Below are 24,145 nucleotides of genomic sequence, written 5' to 3' on the forward strand. Positions count from 1 at the left end.
CATGCAGGCTCAAAGTATGTGTATACAACTAGCTCGCGTATGCAGGCTTATGTATGCACATGTATACTTCAGCCCAGAACCCTAATTCGAGTTTTTCTGCTTCTGTTTCTTTGTTTCTTTTACATCATATGCCTTCGTTTTGTCTTGTTTTTATGTTCTTAAGTTGTTGTTTCTATTTTTCTTTTCTTTTTTTTCTTTTTTTTTTTTTTTTTTTTTTGTCCTTAACATGATTAGATTAGGGTTTTCTCTTGTGTTTGTTTTATTTTTATTTTTTATTTTACCATGAACATACATATGATATGTCCATTCATTGATGTATAGGTGCTATGATGCAGTAAGGTAAGTGAGGTAAGTCATGCATTCACATGAACATGCATTTGTTTGTTATAGGAGCTCTATATTCTTTTGATGGATATGTATATGCAAGGTTACATGCCATAGTAATATGTTTGGTTGCTGCCATGTTCGGTTTTCACCATGATTTGTTTGCTACCTTGGATGTAATGAGATAGGAACATGCTAGGGTTTATGATGATATGATGCCATGATAGATGCATGTTAGGGTTTTAGGATGATTGGTCTCATGTTGTATGCTTAGATGTAGGCTAGTGTGTGTGAGAGTTAGAATGACAATGTGGAATATGTCTTTAATAGGATTAAGGCGTAAGACACAATGACTGGAAGCCGACCCACGGGTTAGGAAATTTTGGGTGCCTAACACCTTCCCAAAACCATACCTAAACTCCGAACCCATACTCTGGTAGTAAGACTTATTCCTTCCACGCAAAGGCACTATTAAATGGTTCCTAGACCTAATCTATGTGGCAACTCCAATCTTTTTTCTATCCCAATCCACTCGGCTGAGGCATACTCCCCCTTTCCTAAGAAGGAAGCCGCTACGCTCACAGTGAGTTCCTCGTTCTTTTTCTTCTTATTCAATGTTAAGCAGCCAGGATGGCTACCATGATGCCGAGGTTTTTCGGCGTAAATGGAGGAAGAGAGTTGCTGTGAACTCTACCCTCAATCCTCCGTGCAATCTCTGTAGGGGATAGCACAAATCCTTTAACCTGGACGTCAATGTAGGGGAGCTGAGGATCTTTGGCCTTAATTACTTTACCAGCATTCTAAAAACTCCAATATACGAGGGTGTAATCGAGAAAAAAATGGGCTGCCTGTAATTGATCGTCTGAGTAGGCGTAGATTGGGGATCTCAGGAACCTGTTCAAATCGGTGGAATTGATTAGCTGCCTCCTCTTTTGGAAAGAGTAATCCTCTAAAAGCAACAAATAGGAAAAAACGAGTTTGGGGAAGAAAGGAATCAAAGACAATAGAAAAACTTATTGAAGGAGACTAGTGCTTCTACCCACCTGCTTTACTCGCAGAAATTAGGCACAGGAGTCTGTTGGGATACCAGTTCCTCGTGATCAAAAGATACTCCCTCCATTTCTTTATCTGAGTCTGGGAGACAAAAAATGAGTCTGACTTTCTCAAGGTTTTACTATCTTGAAAACCATACACATAGTTGATGTCATGCTCAGTAAGACTAAGACCGAGCCTCCTATGGAGCTCAGCTATGCTACTAACTACTCTAAATGTTTTAGGGGTGCATTGATCTGGGTAGACTTTAAAGTGTCTCAAAAAAATTGTTAAAAGGTTGCTCATGGGAATTCTAACTCCCCCATCTACAAACGAACCAAAGGGATAACCACCCTCCCTTCCCCTTTTACAAAGTCTACCTTCGACTCAGGGCAATAACTGACCCCAATGTCATCGGGAATCCCATAAGCCCTCTTAAACTCTACTAATCTCTCGGGCAAATCTACCATGGGCTTAAATTTACCCATATCCCTAGCCAAATAGACTGGAAGGTCAAGAAAATGAAGTGGAAACCAAAAATGCAGAACAGGTAGAGGACTTAATAATTGGAAAAACTAGAACGAGGCACCACGAGAAGTTCAAAATGACCAGAAGTGCCCTCTCTTTCTCACTCTTTCTCAAGGATGTAACAAAGTAGAATGAGAGAAATGGGAACCTAGAAACTGGTTTGGGTTCCCCCTTTATATAGGGGAAAAAGGAGCAAGAAATAATGAAAGTGGCTCTTGGTTTCCCGCGCCTCCTTAATTCTTTAAATCCTAATCGCACCATTCAGAAACACACGTGTCACACATAGAAGAACGAAGAAACTAGTCACATCTGGAGTATTTTTAGCCAAACTACGCCACCTCCATCAATAACAGTCAATGGTTACCCCCTTATCTTGAGCCAAATCTCCACTTCATCATTAATGAAGAAGAGATTGTGGAGGGCTATTATAGAGGGGTGAACTTAGGTCGATCTGTAGACCAAAGCCCAAGAGTTAACCAAAGGAATGGGCCCAACCCAAGGTATGGTTATAGATAAAACAACCCAAGTGGAAGGAAACCATCCAAACCTGCAACCATGGAGCTCCAAGTAGGCTACCTCTCCTAGGACTCATAATCGAGGTGACAGCTAAAGCCTTCTCCCTAAGTTCTCCCTAAGGTAGCCAGGGAATCTCAAGTAGTGCTTCTCTCAGTCAGCCAGGATCTCCAACTTTCCAAATATACCCTGAGGAACAAAATAGAGAAAATGCAAAGCCCAGTGAAACAGTTACCTCCGCATTAATGAAACTCCTCACCTAATGTCAGCCACATTCAATGTTGAATGACTAGCCTAAATAGTGGAAGCACCCCCAAAAGTCCTACATGATCACTAAGTGGCAGTGCAAGAGGATGATGGGACAAGTATCCCCCAAATCCAACTAGGAACTGGACAGCTGGAGGATAAGGAGAAGAGGAGAAGTGGTTATAAAAAGAGAAGGGAGGCAACAGAGGAAGGGGTTCAGAAAATTAGAGAGAGAAAGTATGTGCAAGAACAAGAGAGATTGTTTTCCTGAGTTTTTATCCTTTGAATCCTTCTCATGTACCTCGGGAACATTGTTCCTTCATATATGAAAGCTTGATTTAGTTCATATTTGCTTTAACTTACTGCTTAACCCTCCTATTGTGGATTTTTTTCCTATCTTTTAGAAATTAGTTACGTAAATCAATTACTTTCATCACTATTCACTTGTTGGCTATTTTTGACTCCCACAATACTCATTGGCATATCAATTTTTAAGCTTTTTTTTTTTTTTTTGTTGTGGGGGGGGGGGGGGGGGGTAATTAGTATAACTTATAGTGGCTTTATCATTATTTATCATATTTGATGTCATAAATCACGTTGATTGCAATGTCAATGTGTAAACTTTTTTATAGTGAAATTAGTAATAGATTTTGCATTTTCTTTATTGAAAAGTCTTGGTAGCTACTACTTACCTATCTCTTTGTTTTTTTTTTTTTTTTCTATCCTTCTCCCTTTCCTTTTTCTTCTTCTGCTCTTTTACCAGCACCAAAATATTAAGAATTGAGATCATTTGCAGCGAAGTAATGAACAAAGCAAAAAGGAACAATTTACTGGCTTAAGAGACATGCATCATGATTTCTGAATCAAAGCACATGGCTGCTGTTGCCACGGGAATCCACCTGATTGGTTATGATTGATAGTTTAGTACTAAAATGCAATATCAGGTGAAAAAATATTTAGAACCTTAGAGCAAGCAATCCTAGTACCTAAACATCTTGGTCATGTGGCTCAGAAAAATGACTGCTTACTGGCAAAGCATTTTAACATAAATGGTTGATAGAATTATAGATAAGTGTTTAAATTTATCATTTCCTAATAGTTTAAGTTTTTGAGACAATCGATAATTTATTATGATATTAGAGCATGAGATCTACCTCCCATTTAAAATATTAAAATTCTCATATGTTCTCACGTGAGGAGGAGTGTTAGAATTATGATTACGGGATTAAATTTATCATTTCCTAACTGTTTAAACTTTTGGGATAATCTTTAATTTATTAATGCTTAGCAAAATCTATTTTATATGAGCAAATGTATCAAATGAATATACAGAAAGAAGGTACAAGATTACATCCTGCACGAATTGCCACCTCCCCAAGTCCCCAACCAACCTGAAAGAAGCCCGAGAAAGAGGAAATGACAACTCAAAAAAGTATTACTCCAAAACTTTTGATGGCCAAAAAAACATGATGAAGCACATTTAACATCAGCTGCAGCCAAAAAAAAAAATCTGTACTGCAGACCTTTATGTGCTTTAAACAATACAGCCAGCTGCATGAGCCACATAACAGTTCAAGGAAATCTCCGTTTGGGGTTTGTTTCTCCACAGCATCATTTCAGGTCCCCAACAAGACAGCCATATGTTTATATTTGAAAATCAATTATACAGTTACCAAACATCTCTGCAGCCTCAAGCTGTGGTAGTATTGTTTGACGATTTGAGCACAAAGAAACTGACAGAATATCTCTGAGATTTTTGTAGATTTCCTGAGATTGACTTTTAGCATTTTCATGGTTTGCATGATTCGGTTGTGACTTTACTTCGGTTTCAGCAGATGACCTTGAGTGCCCCTTCTTACACTGAAGAGATTGTGATTCTATATAGTACAGGTGAACACAGTCCGTCAGTGTTGAAGTTGATTTGGCCTCATAAAACAGAAATTGGCCTCATAAAACAGAAAAGGCAATCAACTGATAGGCAATCAACTGATAGATAACAATGAACATGTCCGAATATGTGCATGAACAGTAAAACGATGATTGTAAGTAAAAATTCAAAGCATACCCATATTTGGCCAAAAAAGAATTAAACAAAAGGATAGTATATAAAAGGAAGTTGTGTGTTATAATTAACCTAATAAGAGCATTCGCACCAAGAGTTTTAAAAATTTTAGCATTTAGCATCTAAAAATCTAACTTTATAGCATTTAACACATCACTTTACAATATCCCTAACATCAAAACTTCTATTTTTTTACCATTTCATTTAAATATTCTTTCTTTATTATTTTTTATTCTTCCTCTCTCTCACTCACTCCCTCTCTCTCTCTCTCCCACCAAAAAAAAAAAAAAAAAACCTCCATCCACATCTCCCACCACCACCATCCACATCCACAGCCAGATCCATCACCCACATGACCCACAACCCCATCAAACCCATGACCCCATCGAAACCACAACCCCATCAAACCCACAACCCCATTGGACCCACGACCCCATCAAACCCATGATGCACAACCCCATCATCAACTTGTGACCCCATCAAACCCATGATGCACAACCCCATCATCAACTATCAAACCCATGATGCACAACCCCATCATCAACTTGTGACCCCATCGGACCCACGACCCACTACCCAACCACCGGACCCACGACCCCATCAAACCCATGATGCACAACCCCATCATCGACTTGTGACCCCATCGGACCCACGACCCACTACCCAACCACCGGACCCACGACCCCATCAAACCCATGATGCACAACCCCATCATCGACTTGTGACCCCATTGGACCCACGACCCACTACCCAACCACCCAAATCGGACCAACAAACCACCGCACTGTGACCCAAGAACCAATCAATCCACAAGAGAGAGGGAGTGAGAAAGAGGATAGAGAACGAGAGGGAGAGTCTGAGAAAGTGAACAAGAGAATGAGAGTGAGTTTGAGTTTGAGGAGAAAGAGAATAAAAAACATTAAAAAATTATAACATCTTACTACAATGCACTCTCAAAAATGAGAGCTCACTGTAGCAAGATGTCAAATTTTTTAGTATATGGCATCTTTGATGGAGTAGGTTTTTATGGTTATAAATGCTAAAAATAGCATTTTAGCATTTATAACACTCTTGATGAGAATGCTCTAAATAGGCATGCAACCTTTTGTATGTTTTAGTTTCCAACAATGGAACTAGCAAAACACCAAAAAAAGAAATGCAGAAAACCCCTGAATTAAAAAGGAATTAATCGTTCTCAACTTCATTCATAATGAGGATGTGATACAGCACGAATTCTCAATGGCGATTGAGAATCAACAAGAATACAAAAATAAAAATAAAACTACAAGTCAATACCTGGCTAGGCTTGCTTGGAATTAGCACCAAACAAGAAAGAGAAAACAAATCCTAGGAATAATCTCTGAGCCATTGGAAAATTTCCAATAGGAAATTTTATTACTCAAGCAAATTGTCTCCACTGAAGTTTAGTGTATCTATTTTCTATAAGTAGAGTTTAGTGTACATATATAAACTACTAGGACTAAACCCCTATCCTAATTAACTTAAGTCAAAATCCAATTATTAAATAGTAAAAATAACCTTGACTCTAGAAATTAAATAAAATACTAATTAGAAAAAGGTTGTACCCATTGCACAAAATAAAATAAAATCCAACAAAGCAAAGTAAAAGCACAATTTCTTCTAAAACTAAAATAAAATAAAGTTGTATTCACGCTCCATATATCAGGGAACACTATCTTTTGGCCCTTAAAAAAGGCCAACAAACATTGAATTATATTTTCCATTAAAGAAAAATGAATCACATCTTGTAACGCATATTAACATCCTGCAGTTCACTGGTGTTTAGGTCTAAGTATTATACATAGTGCTCAATTACTTGCACATATTACTAAACAGAGAAGTATGCTATAATATAACTTTGTGAATTATCTATTGATATATACTTAAAAAGTAATTTACTAACAGAAATATACTTGAAATCCTATTGGGTAAAAGTGATTCCTCAAAGTAAATTACACTCATTCCAGATCTTGTGGATGTCCCACATGAACTCGTTTCAAATGGCAACATAAAGTACACTTAAGAATGCCTTTATTTTAATTGTAAGGAAACATGCACTTTAGATGGTTATTAATAGGCTGAAAGGCATGGTGATTTCGTGTTACCAACCAAGAAGGTTAAAATACCTTCAGGACTTTTGACGGAATCTTTCCTTGCTGCACTTAATTTAGCACGTGTAATACATAGCCATGTTCTCTCGACTTCATAATCACATTCTGATACAACTGGAACATGCCAGCATCCTTGATCAGATTCCTGTTAACATGTTGAACCAAGAATGTTTTATCTAGCTGATTTATCAGCTTTCAGTACTTTATTACTCACATCAACTCAAATATGCACATCATACTAAAATTCATCCATTTTTTAGTTTATTTTTAAATTAAAATAAAGGAAATTGGGAATCCATTGGTTCTGACCTGAATTAAAACAGAGCAAGAAGGAGGCATGTGAAAGACTGGACCAGAATCAGAAAAACTGAAATGCACCTTATATTAAGAAAAAAAAAATTGTTAGAACAAATGCATTAAAAAATCATTCAAGAAGTTCAAGCATTATCAGTTGCACAACTAGTTATCTAGAAAAGGAAAAAAAATTGAAATTAGTATTATTTATCTGCAACCTATATACAGCTAAAAAAAAGGATTCTTTAAAGCATTAAGTCCTCAAGAGCTTCTCCTCAAAAAAAAAAAAAAAAAAAAAAAAAAGGTCCTCAAGAGCTTCACTCACTTGGTGCCTCTCCTTCCATTTTGGGAAGAAATCATTTCCTAGAAGTTGAAATGTATGGTCTCTCATCTCGTCATTGGTCACAATTAAGCACTTAAACTTTATAGCTGCATACAACCAGTACCTGAAACACAGGTTATTAACCATAATGCTTTAAATGCATAGCATCATAAAAATATTTTGACATTATAATAAGTAAAAAATTTCAAGTTTAACATATATGTATAAATATGAATGTGCAAAGGAAAATGAATTACAACAGTATATATTTTGTACCAATCATCATTTGAACCAGTGGGCGTCGCATAGAGTGCATCAGCATTTTTCCACTTCTCGATCAAGGCCTTATTTACTGGTGCATCCATCTTACATCCGGTTATACGCTTGTTATGCAAAACTATGAGAGGCCATTTCTTTGAAGGAAATTTCTGACGTATTCCATTAACAACAGCACTGACCTTAAGAATTCCGAACCCCAACCCCAACCCACCCCACCCCCAAACAAAAAAACACTAATAGTAAAAAAATGTGAATCTTTGAAAGTGTCACATTCACTTAAGCTATCAAATAACATACCTTGGATGGTACAAATCTCTTCTGGTTATAAATACCTACATTAGCTGCATCTACCACTGCTTCAAAAGGTCCATAATAGTCAAGCCATTTCTGCCAATAACAAATTTATTCATTTTCCATATTAAAGCCACATATAAGAATAGAAATAAGAATTACCAAAGGATTTTCATACTTGAAATTTCTGAAAGCTTGAATTTTTCTCTTTTTTTATAGCTATAGATGCAACTGACTCAGCAAAATTCTCTGTTTCTTTAGGATCGAGGTCAATCAGCGCCAATCTCTCCCCACAGCAATTACACAAACCATCAGTTCCAACAGTAGTATATGAAACATTCCATCTTCCTTTCCCCAACCAACCCTGTCCATGCCAGCCTCCACCTCCATTTTCAATTGCTTCCTTTATCAAACTTGTATCCCATTTTGTTTTCCCCACTCTTGAAGCTGCCTTGCTATTAAACCATTTAACAATCAAATCTGCAGTAGTGGATGAGACCTTCTGTAAGCTTGTTCTTAGTTTATGCAACAAATAGTACACCTTGTCACCTTTACCAGCTCCTACACTTACTCTTAGGAGTGCCAACAATTCAGGCTCTTCTGGATGGACACCATGCTCCAACATGTGTTTCTCAACAGCAAATGCTTTTTCAATATCACCAATATCGCAAAAATAAGATAGAGCAGGACCATAAGAACGCAATCTTGGATTTATCCCCAACGGCTTCATTTGCTTTACCATATCAAATGCCAGGTCACCATTACCCATTGACACTGCCATTCTAGCTACAGATGTCAATGCTGCTTCATTCATTGGGACATTATCAGAACACATCTTCTCATATACCTCAAATCCCCTTTGAAGTGCATACTTCTTGAAATCTTCACCTACCTGAATTTTATGTTCTTCTTGGTCATCTTTTGTGTTTGAAAAGTCATCCACATCCTTTATTGGAGAATTTGGTTTATCCAAAAGCTGAGAAGTTGACTTTTTAAAGCCATTAGAAAAGCTGCTTAAGTTCTTTTCATTCGAAGTACTACTAAAATCTTGAAAGTTACTACTAGAATTCAACTCCAATTTACCTGGAGTTCCGTCAATTCTACCAAAATCAACTAGCTGCTCGTTTGAAACCAGAATATTATTCAAATTAGAAACTCCATTAGACGAGTCCAATGGATTTGAAATCCTACTACCACTCCCACTTTTAGCAGGATGAATAACACCCCTAGCCGCAGAAGAACAAAGATACAATAGGACAGTATAATGGTACTGTCTTAGCCTAATTCCTTCTTTAAGTGCCTTATCATACAATTGAATTGCACCCAAGACATCCCCTCTTTTCGAACACATATCCAATGCAGGCCTCAACGGAACTTCAGAAGATTCATCCTTATTTTTTTTAGAGCCCTTCGCCTTATCTTCCTTCCCTACCTGATTACCATCAACTTTTCTGGGTTTCTTCTCCATCTTTTCATTAAACACTGAACTACACACACTCTCCAAAGAATATACCATCATATTCTCATCTCTAGTCCTTAGAGAAAACTTCCCAGAACCCATTTCCTTGCTTCTTCTAAAACCCAAGTTTTTCCTTCTGTTTTTATCTTTCGTTAATTTCCTTTCTGTCTTTTCCACCACTGAACCACCACCAAGATTTTTCAAAGATTTTCTTTGTGTTCTTTCATCCATATCCCTCATAGAAGAAAACCCAGCAACATTTTCTTTAGTAGTTCTTAAATTCATGGTTTTTGTTGAAGTGTGGTCCGTGATAGACACCTTTGTTTCAGTGTGACTAACATGTGCTCTAACTACAAGAAAGGGAAAAAAACTTGGTTTAAGTGTGTGTTTTTGAGGTGAGAAAGTGGCACATGAAGAAAAAGAAGAGAATTTGAAAGGCGTGAGTGTCAGAGGGGACTTACAGAGAGTGACCGAGAAGAAGTGCTTTTGCTGTAGTGTGTTGAAGGTAAAGGAGACCATTTGTGGCCGTTGGAGGAGCTCGCTGACATGTTGATATATATGAGCTTTAATATATGGTATTTAAACTGGTTGTGGGGTGGGGGGGCTTGGGATTGTATTGACAAATCAATCATTTGTTTTTACTAATTTAATAAATTGTTATTCTCAAAAAAAATTAATAATACATTCAATGAGAGTAGCAGATAATCCTAACGGTTTGAATTGACAAATTTAAAAAAAAAAAATGTAAAAATTGGTTATAAACTTAATACATCAATTGTATGGTTATATTTGTTATATAACTCACCTATATAACCTTTTAAAAAACAATAATTAAATTTTGGTAATAAAGTGAAACAAAAATGGCTCACTAGATCTCTCTCTCTCCCTCGGATGGTTTTCTTTTTTAGCTGGTTTTTTTTTTTTTTTTTTTAATCCAAGCTAGGTATTTTATTTATGTGGAAAAGAGATTATTTTCATTTTGGTATTGAGTTTTTCTTGTCAAAGATTTGTATTTTTATCTTGCTATTGCCTGTTTGTGATTTGGCTTCAAATTAATACTTTTGTTGTTCTTTCAAATTGGGTGACTGAGATCTTTTGACTTGATTGATTTGTTGGAGTCTTACTTATCAAAAGAAAGGAAAAAACAATGTTGGAGCCAAAATTGTTAAATATCCCTTTTGTGATTTATGTTCTGTTTGGCTTATGGGAGAGTGAAATAGAATTATCACTTTGGCTCGTATTAGGTAGGGCTCTCCCATTGAAAGAATTTCTCTAATTTTTGTCAAACCTAATGAAAAAAAAAATGGCAAAAATGTCTTTTTGATTCCTACATTTTGGGCTATTTTTTCCATTTTGCTCTCTACTTTTTTGGAATCTTATGTTGGTCCCTAAAAATTAAAAATTGCTATCATTTTAGTCCTTACTGTCATCTTAATAATGGAAAAATCCTATGTGACAAATAAAATGTTCAACTGGCACATTAGATGCTAATGTGACCAATAAAGTAATAATAAAAAATTTATTTTTCATTAAAAAAAAAAAGCTACGTTAGCATTTAAACTAAATACAAAGCTATGTCAGAAAATTTAGACAAAAAATAAAATAAATATTAGAAAAAAAATATATAACCTATTTAAATTAACTTCTCTTTTTTTAATCTCTTGCTAGTTAAGCCAATTAATGGAAGGCGAATATATAGCACTACCCATGCCCAGACAAAGAAAAGGCACTCTTCCATACTAAGCACCTTTCGAGGGGGTTGCCCCTTTGGTGTTGAGTTGCTGGGACGAACCGATTGGTTCAATTCAAGGGTTGGTTGCCAGGAGACTATAACTTATGGCCTGTTTGGAAGTTTAGAGAGGGAGGAGAGTAGAGGGGATTAGAGAGGAGAAGAGTAGTGGGGAGGAGAGCAGAGGGGAATGGTTATCATCTACCTTGTTTGGATGTTTTTAAAATTAGTAAGGGGGAAGGGAGTAATTAGCCCTTCCTCTTGTTTGAAATTAAGAATTAAGAATTATTATTAATTTAAAAGGAGGCAACGCCATGAATGATGTACTAAAGGGCAAGCTCAAAGTCAAGAAGTTAGAGAAGGAGAAAATGTTGAGCATGAGAACCAGTCAATGGGGTACCACTTCACATAGGGTGCTACATTTGGAGAGGGAAATGGATCAAATGAAGAGAGCCATGGAAGAGATGAGGGAAAATATGAGAAGGACGAATCATGTAGATAATTTAATTCATCAAACTGATTCTCCTTTCGTAGCTTCCATCAATAGTTATTCTCTGCCTTCCAAGTTCAAGATGCCTTCCTTGGATTCGTATGATCGAACGCACAACCCGTGTGGCCACATTGCAACCTTCATAACCATAATGCACCTTTAAGGAGTACCATATGAGATAATGTGTAGAGCCTTCCCCACTATCCTTAAGGGGCCAGCATGAGTGTGGTATAGCAAAATACCTCCGAACACCGTTGGTTCTTTTGAAGAGTTAAGTAAGTTATTCGTCAACAACTTTATTGAAGGACAAAGGCACAAATGCTCCTCGTTCAGTTTGTTGACTATAGAACAAGGAGAAAATGAGAGCTTGCATTCTATAATCACTCGCTTCAACAAGGAAGCCCTGACAGTAGACAAGATGGATGACAAGTTATTATTGGCAGCCTTCCATAATAGAGTCAGTTCGGATTTATTTATTCATAAGCTTTATAATCAAGAGCCGCAAACCATGGTTGAACTCGTCCATTCAACCCAAAGTTTCATGAATACAGAGGATGCAATCATTGCCAAGAAGAGGAAGAGAGCAATGCAAATGGAAGCAGACCTCGCACGCCATCCTGAACAAAGCCCTCGTCCAAAGAAAGCTCGGACGGGAAAGAAGAAGGACAAAGATAACAGGAAGGCAAATTCATCTTCAAGGAGGAATCAACACTATATGCCCTAGAACGCACCACTTAATCAGGTGTTTATGCAAATCAAGGATGACCCATCCTTGAAATGACCAGAAAAGATGAACGGAGATCCCAGTAAACTCAATAAGAACAAGTATTACTGCTTCCATAAAGATCATGGGCATGACAAGAACGAGTGCTATGACTTAAAGTAGTAAGTAGAGAATCTTATCATACAGGGAAAGTTGAGACATTTTGTTGAACGAGATCACAAAGACGAGAAGTTGAAAGGAAGGATAGAAGAGCCATTAAGACCCCCACTTGGAGAAATAAGAGTTATTATAGGAGGAACCTCGACAGGGCAGTCTTCCAAGTCAAGGAAAACATACCTGAAAGTGGTGCAGAATGTCCAACTCTCTAGACAACCACCAAGGATAAGGGGGGTAAACGAGCAAGCCATTACATTCACAGACGAGGACGCTGGAAGGGTCCATCACCAACATGACGATGCGATCATCATCACTTTGCTCATTGCAGACTATATGACTAGAAGGGTGTTAGTGGATAATGAAAGTGCAACCTGTAGGCACTATTACATTAACTGTAGTGGTGGGAGCATATCCACAACAAATAACCAAGGAAGTGAATTTCCTCGTGGTGGACTGTTCGTCTTCCTATAATGCCATCATTGGAAGACCAACTTAAACAGTTGGAATGCAATAACATCTACCCACCACCTATCAATCAAATTCCCAACAGAGTATGGGATAAGGCAAGTGCAAGGAGATCAGTTAGCCGCTAGAGAGTATTACCTAGCCATGTTGGCTATGGACAAGCACATGTAGACAATGAGCATAGAGGAGAGAAGGGTTGTTGCAGAACCCATCGAAGTACTGGAAGACATCCCTCTAGAAAAGGGTAATCCTAAGAAGTTTACTAGAATTGGAACAAGTATGGAGATGGAGACGAAGCAAGACCTCATCCAGTTCTTAAGGAAGAGTATTGACATTTTTGCATAGAGTCATGAAGATATGCTAGGAATTTATCAAAGTGTTATTACTCATCGATTGAATGTGTATCCAACTTCCAAGCCTGTTCATCAGAAGAAGAGGGAATTTGCTCCTAAGCGAGATAATGCTATCAAGGAAGAGATCCAGAAGTTAACCATAGCAGAATTCATTCGAGAAGTTTATTACCCGGATTGGTTGGCTAATGTAGTGATGGTCAAGATGGCTAATGGCAAATGGAGGATGTTCGTAGATTTCACTAATTTGAACAAGGCTTGCCCTAAGGATAGTTATCCGTTGTCACACATTGACCAATTGGTGGACTCAACAGCAGATCATCAATTGCTAAGCTTCATAGACGTCTTCTCAGGTTATAACCAGATAAAGATGAACAAGGCAGATCAAGAGAAGACATCCTTCATTACCAATCAAGGTTTATTTTGTTACAAGATGCCCTTTGGTTTGAAGAATGTAAGGAAACTTATCAGTGGTTAGTCAATCATATGTTCCATCCACCAATAGGACAGAATGTAGAAGTTTATGTAGACAATATGCTAGTGAAGAGCTTAGACAAGAAGAAACATCTGGACGACTTGCAGGAGACCTTTGACACATTTAGACAATACAATATGAAGCTGAATCCAAGTAAGTGTGCCTCGGGGTTTCGTCAGGGAAATTTCTAGGGATTAATGGTTTCACAGAGAGGAATTAAAGCGAACCCTGACAAGATCCAAGCCATTCTAAAAATGGAACCACCAAAGAATGTCAAGGAAGTCCAGTCCCTCACTGGACGAGTTGCAGCTCTAAACAGGTTTGTTTCAAAAGCTATAGATAGATGTTTGCCTTTTTTCAAAGTTCTCAGGAAGGCATTCGAATGAACGGACGAGTACCAAAAGGCCTTCTAGGATCTCAAAGTCTATCTTACCATGGCTCCCCCTGCTAAGTCCATCCATACATGGTGAAGAGTTATATTTATACTTAGTAGTGTCCCCACATGCTGTAAGTTCAGCATTGATCAAGGACGAAGGGAAGGTGCAGAAGCCGATGTATTATACAAGTCGAGCACTAAAGGGAGCAGAAGGAAGATATCTGATGATAGAAAAGTTGGCTTTTGCATTAATAACAGCTTCTAGGAAGGTGAGGCATTACTTCTAGGAAGCTAAGGCATTACTTCTAGGCTCACATCATCAATTTCATGACAGATCATCCACTCAAGAAGGTGATGAACAAGCTGGAAGCCATAGGACAACTGATCCAATGGGCCATTGAGCTTAGTGAGTTTGACTTCAGGTACCAACCAAGAAATACAATAGAAGCTCAAGCTCTAGCAGATTTCATTGCAGAATTCACTCCAAGTCAGGGTAGTTTAGACGGGGTGGAAGATATTAAAACATGGATTGTCCATGTGGACGGTCGTCTACAGTATATGCAGGAGGAATAGGAGTTGTGTTGCAGTCTCTAGAAGGGGATAAGTTGAAGTATAAGGTTCATCTACAATATTAAAAAACCAACAATGAAGTTGAGTATGAAACCCTTCTTAAAGGGCTAGAATTGGCTAAGTCTTTAGAGGCTGAATCAATAGTAGTCCAGGGAGACTCTCAGTTGGTTATAGGTCAAGTGAATGGAACGTGTGAAGCTAAAGAAGAACGGATGAAGAAATATCTTAATAGGGTGAGACACCTTGTTAAGAAATTTAAAGAAGCTAATTTCATTCAAGTCCCAAGGGAAGGAAACATGGCAGCAGACACCTTAGCGAAGGAAGCACCAGCAGATGGATCAGTGGACGAGTTTGATGAAGTCCAATACATGCCTAGTATATATCTTCCAGAGGTACAACAAATAGAAGGTGAAGAAAGTTGGATGACCCCAATAGTCACCTACCTGAAAGATGGAAGGCTTCTAGAAGAAAGGGACGAGGCCAGGACGCTAAGGATCAAATCAGCTAAATACATCCTTATAGACGAGGTGCTATACAAAAGCAGCTTCTCTCAGCTTTACCTAAGGTGTTTAGCTCCAAACGAAGCAAACTATGTATGGAGAGAAGTTTATGAGGGAGCATGTGGCAACTATTCGTCCACAAGGTCATCCGTGCAAGTTACTACTGGCCAACCATTCAAGCAGATGCTAAGGCTTATGTCAAGGTGTGTGACCAATGTCAGCGATTTAGTAATGTCCCTAAACAACCCTTGGAGTACCTTACCTTAATGATAGCCCTATGGCCCTTTGCATAATGGGGATTAGATATTTGAGCCCTTTTCCAATTGGAACCAGACAGATGAAGTTTTTGGTGGTAGGTATTGATTGTTTTACGAAATGGGTGGAAGCTAAACCTTTAGCAAAGATTACACAACAGAATGTCAAAAAATTCATCTGGAAGAGCATTGTATGCAGGTTTGGGGTACCTAAGGTACTAGTGTCTGACAATGAATGACAATTTGATAACACACCTTTCAGAGATTTTTGCAAGTAACTTGGAATCAAGAATCATTATTCCTCACCCTCCCACTCACAAGCAAATGGACAAGCAGAGGTTACAAACCAATCATTGCTGAAAATCATCAAGACTCGGCTTGAGGGGGCAAAGGGAGTATGGCCAAACAAGCTACCAGGTGTTCTATAGGCTTACAGGACAATTGTGAGGACCTCCATAGGGGAAACTCCATTCAAACTAGCCTATGGAAGTGAAGCAATCATATCTGCAGAAGTGCACATGGCTAACCACAGGGTGATGAAGTATCAAGACGAGGAGAATGAAGAACAACTTCATCTTAACCTCGATCTTATTGACGAGGTAAGGATGGATGCAAAGCAGAGGACAGCAAGATACAAAAGTCTTATGGCTAGGCAGTATGATGCAATGGTGAAACCTAAGCACTTCAACATTGGAGTATAGCAAAGGGAGTATGGCCAAACAAGCTACCAGGTGTTCTATAGGCTTACAGGACAATTGTGAGGACCTCCATAGGGGAAACTCCATTCAAACTAGCCTATGGAAGTGAAGCAATCATATCTGCAGAAGTGCACATGGCTAACCACAGGGTGATGAAGTATCAAGACGAGAAGAATGAAGAACAACTTCATCTTAACCTCAATCTTATTGACGAGGTAAGGATGGATGCAAAGCAGAGGACAACAAGATACAAAAGTCTTATGGCTAGACAGTATGATGCAATGGTGAAACCTAAGCACTTCAACATTGGAGACCTCATCCTTAAAAGGGTACCCTTGGCAATTAGAAACCCAGCTTATGGAAAGCTAGGGTCTAATTGGGAAGGACCTTATAAGGTTATCAACTGCAAAAGGCAGGAATCATACTACTTGGAAGCCCTAGAAGGACAAAAGCTAGAGCACCCTTGGAACGTTGAGCATCTAAGAAGATATTATCAATGAAGGGCTAGCCTGGACAAGCATCACCATGGACGGGCATCATGGACGAAGTTGAAGTCATGTGTTGTTTTCCTCATATTTGCTTATGTTTATTACTACTACTGCATGTTTTTAAATATTTTAATTCCCTAAAAGTGCATTAGTTTTTAACTTCTACGCTATCTATGGACGAATTTGTGATGGAAAAAGTCATGAACTTAGTCTATCTGTTTGTACATAAGTATTTATAATTCCTTAAGGCATTAGCTTCTAAGCATGTGTCATGCTTATGAACGATGTTTATGTTATGTGCATACAGTTTGGATTTCCAATGTATATAATGTTGTATGAATTTCCAATTTTTGTGATTTCATTCAAACTAATCCATAAGAAGGCTAAAGGCCCTAGACAAGTAAAATCTCTGGACGCAGGGATGTAATGTCTATAAGCTTTCCTTAAAATAAGGATAAAGTAATGAAAAATAAACCAAGGTAGATTCATCTAAGCATTGGACGAAGTAAAACCTGAGGTATATTCATCTAATTAATGGACGAGAAAAAACGTGCACGTAAAAATATTTCAAAGTCCATGGATGAATTTAACTAGCCAAACAATCCAATCTTTGGACGAGTAAATGCTGGAAACATCTTGATATAAGCTACAAGTCAAAATTTATGGACGAATAAAGCTAGCAAAAGAAATACTACTCATAGACAAGTTATACTTGTGAAATGGTAAAAGTGTTGAGCATGAAAAATTTATTTTAACAAGGACGATGTAGATAAAAATTCATTCAATTAGGACGAGATAAAATGTCCTCATAAGTGGACAGACCACACAAAACCATAGAAATAATATGGACGATGTGAACAAAATTCATTAAAGCATATAACATATTCAACACCAAGTAAGAAATGAAAATAAAAGTAGACATTCATTCATAAAAGCTAAATAAGGGTAGACAACCACCGTCCAAAATCCCTTGAGTTATTCAAAGCCAATAAAGGCGATTGTATATGTTGTTCGTCCATACACTTGGACGAAGGAATTGTACTTGAATGATTTTTTTTTTTTTTTTTAAGTGAAGCCCAAAACAATGGGCATCTCCAATAAACTAAAATAATTAATTTTTCTAAAGGAAAATAAAATTATTGGGATAAACCACTAGGGGCATCACCCCCAGACTTTGAATCGTCCTTGCCGGCAGCAGTAACGCCCTGGGCTATTTCAGTTGTAGCATCGTCCACCATGTTGACGTCCTTGGAACTCGTTGGAAGCAGGGAACTCTCTGTGGCAAGAGGAATTTTGAAGGAGTCAAAGTCCATGTCAAGGTAAGTCTCCTTGGCATCAACATAGAAGTCCTCATAGCTAGCAGTATAATGACTGTTTAGACGGTTCTTGAACTCATCTGACCTCTTGAAGGCTGCAATGGCTTCTTCCCAAGCCTTCTCCAAGGATGAGGTGAGCTTTAGAACTTTCCCTTCTAGGTGAGTGATAAAGGTCTCCTTTTCAATGGAATCCGCCTTGAGCTCCTTTACATCATCTTTCAGCCTCATCTCAATTCCCTGTAGATGATTGAGATCCTTAGTCAATCTGATCACCTCCCCCTTCTTTAGAAGAACCTCATTGCTCAACTCCTTGTTCTTTTCCTTGGCATCCTTAGCCTCAATGCAAAGCTTCTTAGATTGGGTGGACAGTGTAAAACTTGGACATGGCCTGCGAATGGACGAAGGAGAGTTAGAAATTTTTCTTGGATCTTTTAGAAAATAAAAGGAAAATAATGAAAACCACATACCTTAAAGAGGCCATGGATGGAAAAACGTTCAAAGTCCTTCACTGACTTGTTATAATAGGAGTTTACTTCATTGTCAATGATTATTTCTTTGAACATCCTCCAAGCATAACTCTCATCCAATACCAAGTTGGGAGGACGCTTGGTTTTCTTTGAAGGGTGGGCCTTGTGAGGAGCTTTAGCTGCAAAAGGTAGGTCCTTAGTCTGGATGGATGGAGTAGTCTGGACAGATGGAGTGGTCTAAGGTACCAAGTTCATTGCCGAGGCATCCAGGTGTACCACCGCAGAAGGGAACTTTGGAACCTTGGGAGTAGGAAGGTCACCAAGGTCCACAGAGCTAGATATACCCTTCTTCTTTCCAGCCTGGATGCCAAGCTTTTGGACGACTAGGGGAGTGACATCGTCCAAGACCTATATGTCCTCTTCTCCCTCAATTCCACTTGCAATGAGTAGTCTCCTCGTTGTGCAAGGTTCTTCGTAGTAGGCTAAGGACCAAGCCCCCAAGCAACCATACGATTGAAAGTCATTAAGTTGTGGAAGGACCTCTTAAGGAAGTCACGTGCTTAGTTAATACAATCCAAATAAAATTTGTCCAAGTGTGGATGAGTAACAGCTGCACCAATATAAAAGAAGGTTAGACGTGTAAAAAAGTTAGATAAAATAAATAAAAGAAAGGAAGAAAGACATGCCTTTAGGACAAAGATGACCTAGGGGGCTAGTAAAAGAAGGGCAGGGGGCACTATCTACATCAATTGGGTCCCCAGCTCAATTTCCAGAAATAAAAAAAAGAATTCTTTCTTCCAAAACTTGTCAAAAGAACTACGACTGTAATACCCGAAAAAAATAAAATAAAATAAAATAAAAGGAGGGGTATTTAAGTAAATTTGTTATGGGGTCAACTTTTATAATTAATATTACTAAGGGGTTTTTAGAAAATAAGGTTGAAACCCTAGTTTATATAGTCTAATTTTAAGTCAGCGTATACTGACAGATGTTTTGAGAGAGGAGACTACCCAAAATACTGAAGTAGAGAAGATTTGACTGCACAATAGAGGTAAGAGCTTAAGAATTTCTTTCTTGTCAAATCTAAGTTTTATTTAGAATTAGAGTATTTTTTTTATGTGGGTATTTTGGCTAATAGTGAGACTATATAAAAAAAAAATCCAATGAAATATGATGATGTAGACGAAGAAGGAATTAGATCTATTTTTCCCTCCCGGTGTTGCGGTAACTGTAAGTGTTGCACAGGTTTACCGAATTGAATTTTGGTGAATAGCAAAAAGTTTTTGTGTTGGTCGGTAGTGTGATAAATTATGGAGGTAAAATATGTGTCTAATAGTATTTTTTTTTTCTGTAAAAGCGTGTCAGGAGCTTGACTGGTTTGATATAGTACTTTTCTTAGTTTTGTCCTCATGCCAAAAGAGAACTGTGGTCGGCGGCACTAGCAGGAAAGAAAAAAAAAATATATATATATATATATATATATACATTTATATATGCATATATGGTAAATGGAATTACCATCTTGAGAAAGCAGAGCCAGCTCCTTTTCTTTATTGTTATTATTATTATTATTATTATATTGTTTATTTGGTTGGTTGAGGCGTAAAGGGGAAGCAGCATGTTTGACTAAGTGATTACATATATATATATATATATATATATATATCAACTCATGAATATAATAATGGGTGATCTACTTTTAGGCCTATAGGTATGGTGTAACTATAGACTTGATTCCTAGGAACTATTAGTGGCAGAAAATAGAGAGAGCAAAAATATTGTAAAGTTACGTGGGATATTGGTGTGAGTGGATAGTGGGAAATTATTGGTTATTTTGAATAGTCTTTAATCTGACTGGATACCGTTATAAGTTTTCTTGAATTATTTGATTATTGAGTATAGTGTTTGAAAATTATTCTAGGTGATATCTAAAGATTTTAGGGGAATTGTTAAGGAAAAGTTTCTTTTGGAATAGCATTTGGAGGTAAGTAACCTTATCCTAATGGGTTTTATTTTGCGTATTTTAACTACTGAAAATTGTTTACAGTTGTTACTATTTATTTCTATTGTATTATTGATTTCAAGTAAAGAATAGAGAAATTTCACAAATAAATATGAGCATTGAATATATGATTTATTTATTTAATTGTTCCTTTAACTATATTGATTTAAAGTACAAAATATGGAAATATCACAAATATATTTGAATACTGAAAATATGATTATATATGATTATGGACAAATTGACTATGAATTGATTTTGATACCCAAACCAATGGGGGTTGTTCATTGGTATTCTGATACCCAACCAATGGAGGTCATTCATTAGTATTCTGATACCCAAACCAGTGGGGTTATTCATTGGTACTCTGATACCCAGCCAATGAGGGTTATTCATTGGTATTCTGATACCCAAACCAATGGGGGTTATTCATTGGTACTCTGATACCCAGTCAATAGGGGTTATTCATTGGTATTTTGATACCCAAACCAATGGGGGTTATTCATTGGTACTCTGATGCCCAGTCACGGGGATATAGCATGACCATAGTCATAAGATTGTTAAGAATATGAATTACGTTTGAGTATTTGAACTAATTTGAGTCTTTAAAACTGCTTATGTATTTTTAGAACCTATTGTGAGTTATAGCTTTTGATATATGAAAAAACTGACTACTTCCTAAACCATCTATGATATATTTGTAAGATTAAAGTATGTGATCTATTTGCAACTCATTATTTTAAGACTATGAAATTTCTTTAGTTATTTTTGAAAACCCATGGCATAGTATAATTTTTGAAGATTCATATTACATCTTATTACTTCACAGATCTATTGTTGGATAGAACTTAATTGGATTTTTGGTTACTTATTGAGTTGTCAACTCACCCCCCCCCCCCCCTCTTTTCTCCTTTCAGATTTTGATCAGGAAGAGTAGCATATGTTTGGGCTTCCGCTGGGATGTGCGCATGAGTGAAGTTTAGGAAATTAATGGAATAAGTTTTGAACTTTTATGTTTTAAGATTACCATTTGTGTAATCCTTCAGACTTAAAGGATTTAGTTTATTTTTATTTGATGTCAAAAGATTATTATTTTGGAGATCTTTTGAGAATTTCTTTATTGAGGATATTTTAAAAATTTATTGATGAAATTTTCCTTAAGGATAATAATTTAATTGTTTAAGAGGGCCTTACACACTTGTAGAGTGTAAACTTTATAAGTGTATGGCTGTTGTCACGTGCCTAGCTCTTTTTGGGTTCGGGGTGTGACAATGACCCTTTATCAAACTAAACTAAGGGCCTTTAGACGAGAACTGGTTAAAAATTAGTAGAGTGCTTTATCTTTGAGGGCTTATAGCAGTAAAGGAATTCATCCACTGTGATTGGACGGTTCCCTTCCAATGCCTCACACCATAACCCTTGCATAGCAACTATCATCCTCCATCCATTAGGGTTGAACTAGTTTGGTCCAATACCCAACTTATGGAAGAGGTCTCTATAAAAGGAGTTTAAGGGAAACCTAAGACCTGCTAGAAGGTAAGAAATATATACACCAAAACTAGAAGAAGGAGAACAACACCATTCTCCTTCTTCAAGTAGACAAGGCCTAAACTCACTAGGAATTTGAAATCTACCTAAAAGGGTTTTTAACTTAGGTGCGTCCAGAGTAAATGCTACCTTAGGAGCATAACTATAAACTATATTTTCTTCTTCCTCCTCCTCTTCGTCCCGAGGAGGACTAGGTGATCTTCTGGATGAGCTAGCCTCTGCCTTAGAAGCCATCCTACATTGCATTTCCTGGAATTCCTTTAAAGGAAAACTAGGGACCCTACACGAATAATGCTCGTCTAAGGAACTACTAACACTACTATAACTTGTACTATCCTCACTGCTCTCATAACTACCACCACCACTCCCAGAGGACACATCTTGATGCTCAGCTATCTCTCTCTCTAGGCTACTACTAGATGTAGACATAGTTAGAAAAATGAACAAAGAAGAAACTTAAGGATGAAGGAAAGGAAGTACCAGACGAGACTAGAAGACAAGGACTAGATGAGGCTCTTAGATGAAATGGCAAAAAGAAAATTATCAAAACAGTAAAAGGACAAGAGAGAGAATGTACATATTTATAGGGCCCAGAGGTGGGTCAGCGAAGTGACACAGACCAACTAGAAGTTGACACATGGCATTCTCCTTGAAAAATAAATCAACTCAATCAGCCAACCAATAAGGTTATAACACGTGGCACAATCTAGAACCAAAAAAAAAAATCAACTAAAGTAAGGATGACATATGGTACAACAATTGACCATAAAAATGTTGACACGTGTCAAAAACCAATAGCTATATTACAGTGTTTTAGACAACCCTTGGACAAGGGGGCAATTGATGGTGAACCAAAAATTGGACCATCTACAATTTGTCCATAGAATCGTCCAGGACCAAGAAGGTTAACTCAACATAGAAAGGCCAATCCACCTTAGGGAGGTTGTCCATGGGTATGAAGGTCGTCCATCAGGGAAGCAACTGGATGACCTCGCAACACTTAGAGCATTTTCAAAAAAGATTTACACACAAAAGTTTACAATTAGGACCACATTCTGTCATTTAGAAGTATGGGCAAAATCCTTGTTCAATGCTATAACTTCCCACTAAGTACTTAACTTCCAATGGCAGTTGTAGAAGATAAGATTAAATATTCTGACTTCTATAGTAGTTGTGGAAGTTAAGTTTGAACCTTTTAACTTCCACACATGTTGAGGAAGTTACTAAACAAGTAACCACTCCAAAGCTTACTATATAAAGGACTCATCCACATAAAATGAAGGTAAGTTTCCACTACCCCTAAAGTTGGAATTCTTGAGTTCTAGAGAGAAAAACTAACTTAAGCATCGGAGGGTTCTTGGTCGGTTCACCCCGGTCACCTTTGATATTGTGTTTCTTTCTTTTCAGACCTTCTAAGCAACCACTAGCCCATTGAAGCCCGGAGCATTCAGCCTACTGATTTTCTTTGCATCATCAATTAGCTTTTCAAGTTGTTGTAATATTTCTTTCTAATCTAAGCTACTTGAGTGATATACATGTGATTAAGTATATGGGTTTTTGATTTGGTGGACTTATTTGTTAAGTGGTTAAGGGTTTTCATAGATGGTGATCTTTTGGGGCCTTTCCATGGTTATAAATTTGGGTAATTTGGATTCCTTGAGCAATCTTACGGGTGGACTTTTGTGGAAGTTTGGGTTGATTTTTGGAAGTGTGCTTCCTTGTATTTTGTGGCTTTGGCATGTGTGGATGTGAGTGTAGTGTTAACAATGAACTTTGTTTAAGGGATGTAAACATGTGGTTATTGTATGCCAAATGTTTGATAATTTGTTTCTATGAGTTATGAGTTTTGGTTTCTTGATTTTTAGTTGCGATGATTGTTTATATGAGATTAAAGGTTTCATTCCTTGTTTTTAATATGCTTTAAGATGCGTGGTTTTAATGTGAATAAAGTCTCAAAGCATTTGGGCTAGTATTAAAACTATAGCAATTTTCTTTTAGGAACCTAAATCTATCATGGACAGATTTGAGTCAGCTACAATACATGATTTTTAATAA

The 24,145-nt window shown here is 37.4% G+C and overlaps 1 protein-coding gene and 1 long non-coding RNA gene across 3 annotated transcripts; one reads left to right on the forward strand and one right to left on the reverse strand.

The window, feature by feature from the left end:
* Positions 1–3,911: 3,911 nt before the first annotated feature.
* LOC126713760 (proteinaceous RNase P 1, chloroplastic/mitochondrial-like) lies at positions 3,912–10,046 on the reverse strand. 2 transcript variants are annotated; one of them, XM_050413620.1, is made up of 8 exons: positions 9,944–10,046; positions 8,202–9,832; positions 8,030–8,119; positions 7,730–7,881; positions 7,457–7,577; positions 7,147–7,215; positions 6,853–6,982; positions 3,912–4,520 (listed from the first exon to the last, which is right to left on the reverse strand). In XM_050413620.1, the coding sequence occupies exons 1-8, from the start codon at positions 9,999–10,001 to the stop codon at positions 4,288–4,290; spliced, it is 2,484 nt and encodes an 827-aa protein (XP_050269577.1). In that variant the 5' UTR covers positions 10,002–10,046; the 3' UTR covers positions 3,912–4,287. The 2 variants fall into 2 exon arrangements, with proteins under 2 accessions (XP_050269577.1, XP_050269575.1); XM_050413618.1 differs by having other exon boundaries at positions 7,730–7,911.
* Positions 10,047–19,388: 9,342 nt separating this feature from the next.
* LOC126706516 (uncharacterized) lies at positions 19,389–21,617 on the forward strand. The gene is made up of 3 exons (XR_007648632.1): positions 19,389–19,591; positions 20,462–20,524; positions 21,460–21,617. It is a non-coding gene; the product is annotated as an uncharacterized LOC126706516 (long non-coding RNA).
* The last annotated feature ends 2,528 nt before the right edge of the window (positions 21,618–24,145 follow it).

The sequence above is a fragment of the Quercus robur genome, chromosome 2 (genome assembly GCF_932294415.1).
Source record: "Quercus robur chromosome 2, dhQueRobu3.1, whole genome shotgun sequence".
In the NCBI taxonomy this organism is placed as follows: Eukaryota; Viridiplantae; Streptophyta; class Magnoliopsida; order Fagales; family Fagaceae; genus Quercus; species Quercus robur.

Excerpts from the sequence above, each read along its gene's own strand:
- LOC126713760 (XM_050413618.1), bottom strand. The coding sequence starts at position 10,001 with ATGGTCTCCTTTACCTTCAACACACTACAGCAAAAGCACTTCTTCTCG. Across the intron at positions 8,120-8,201 it reads CAAGCTTTCAGAAATTTCAA|AAATGGCTTGACTATTATGG; the intron begins GTATGAAAATCC and ends TGTTATTGGCAG. Across the intron at positions 6,983-7,146 it reads CTTGCTCTGTTTTAATTCAG|GAATCTGATCAAGGATGCTG; the intron begins GTCAGAACCAAT and ends ACATGTTAACAG.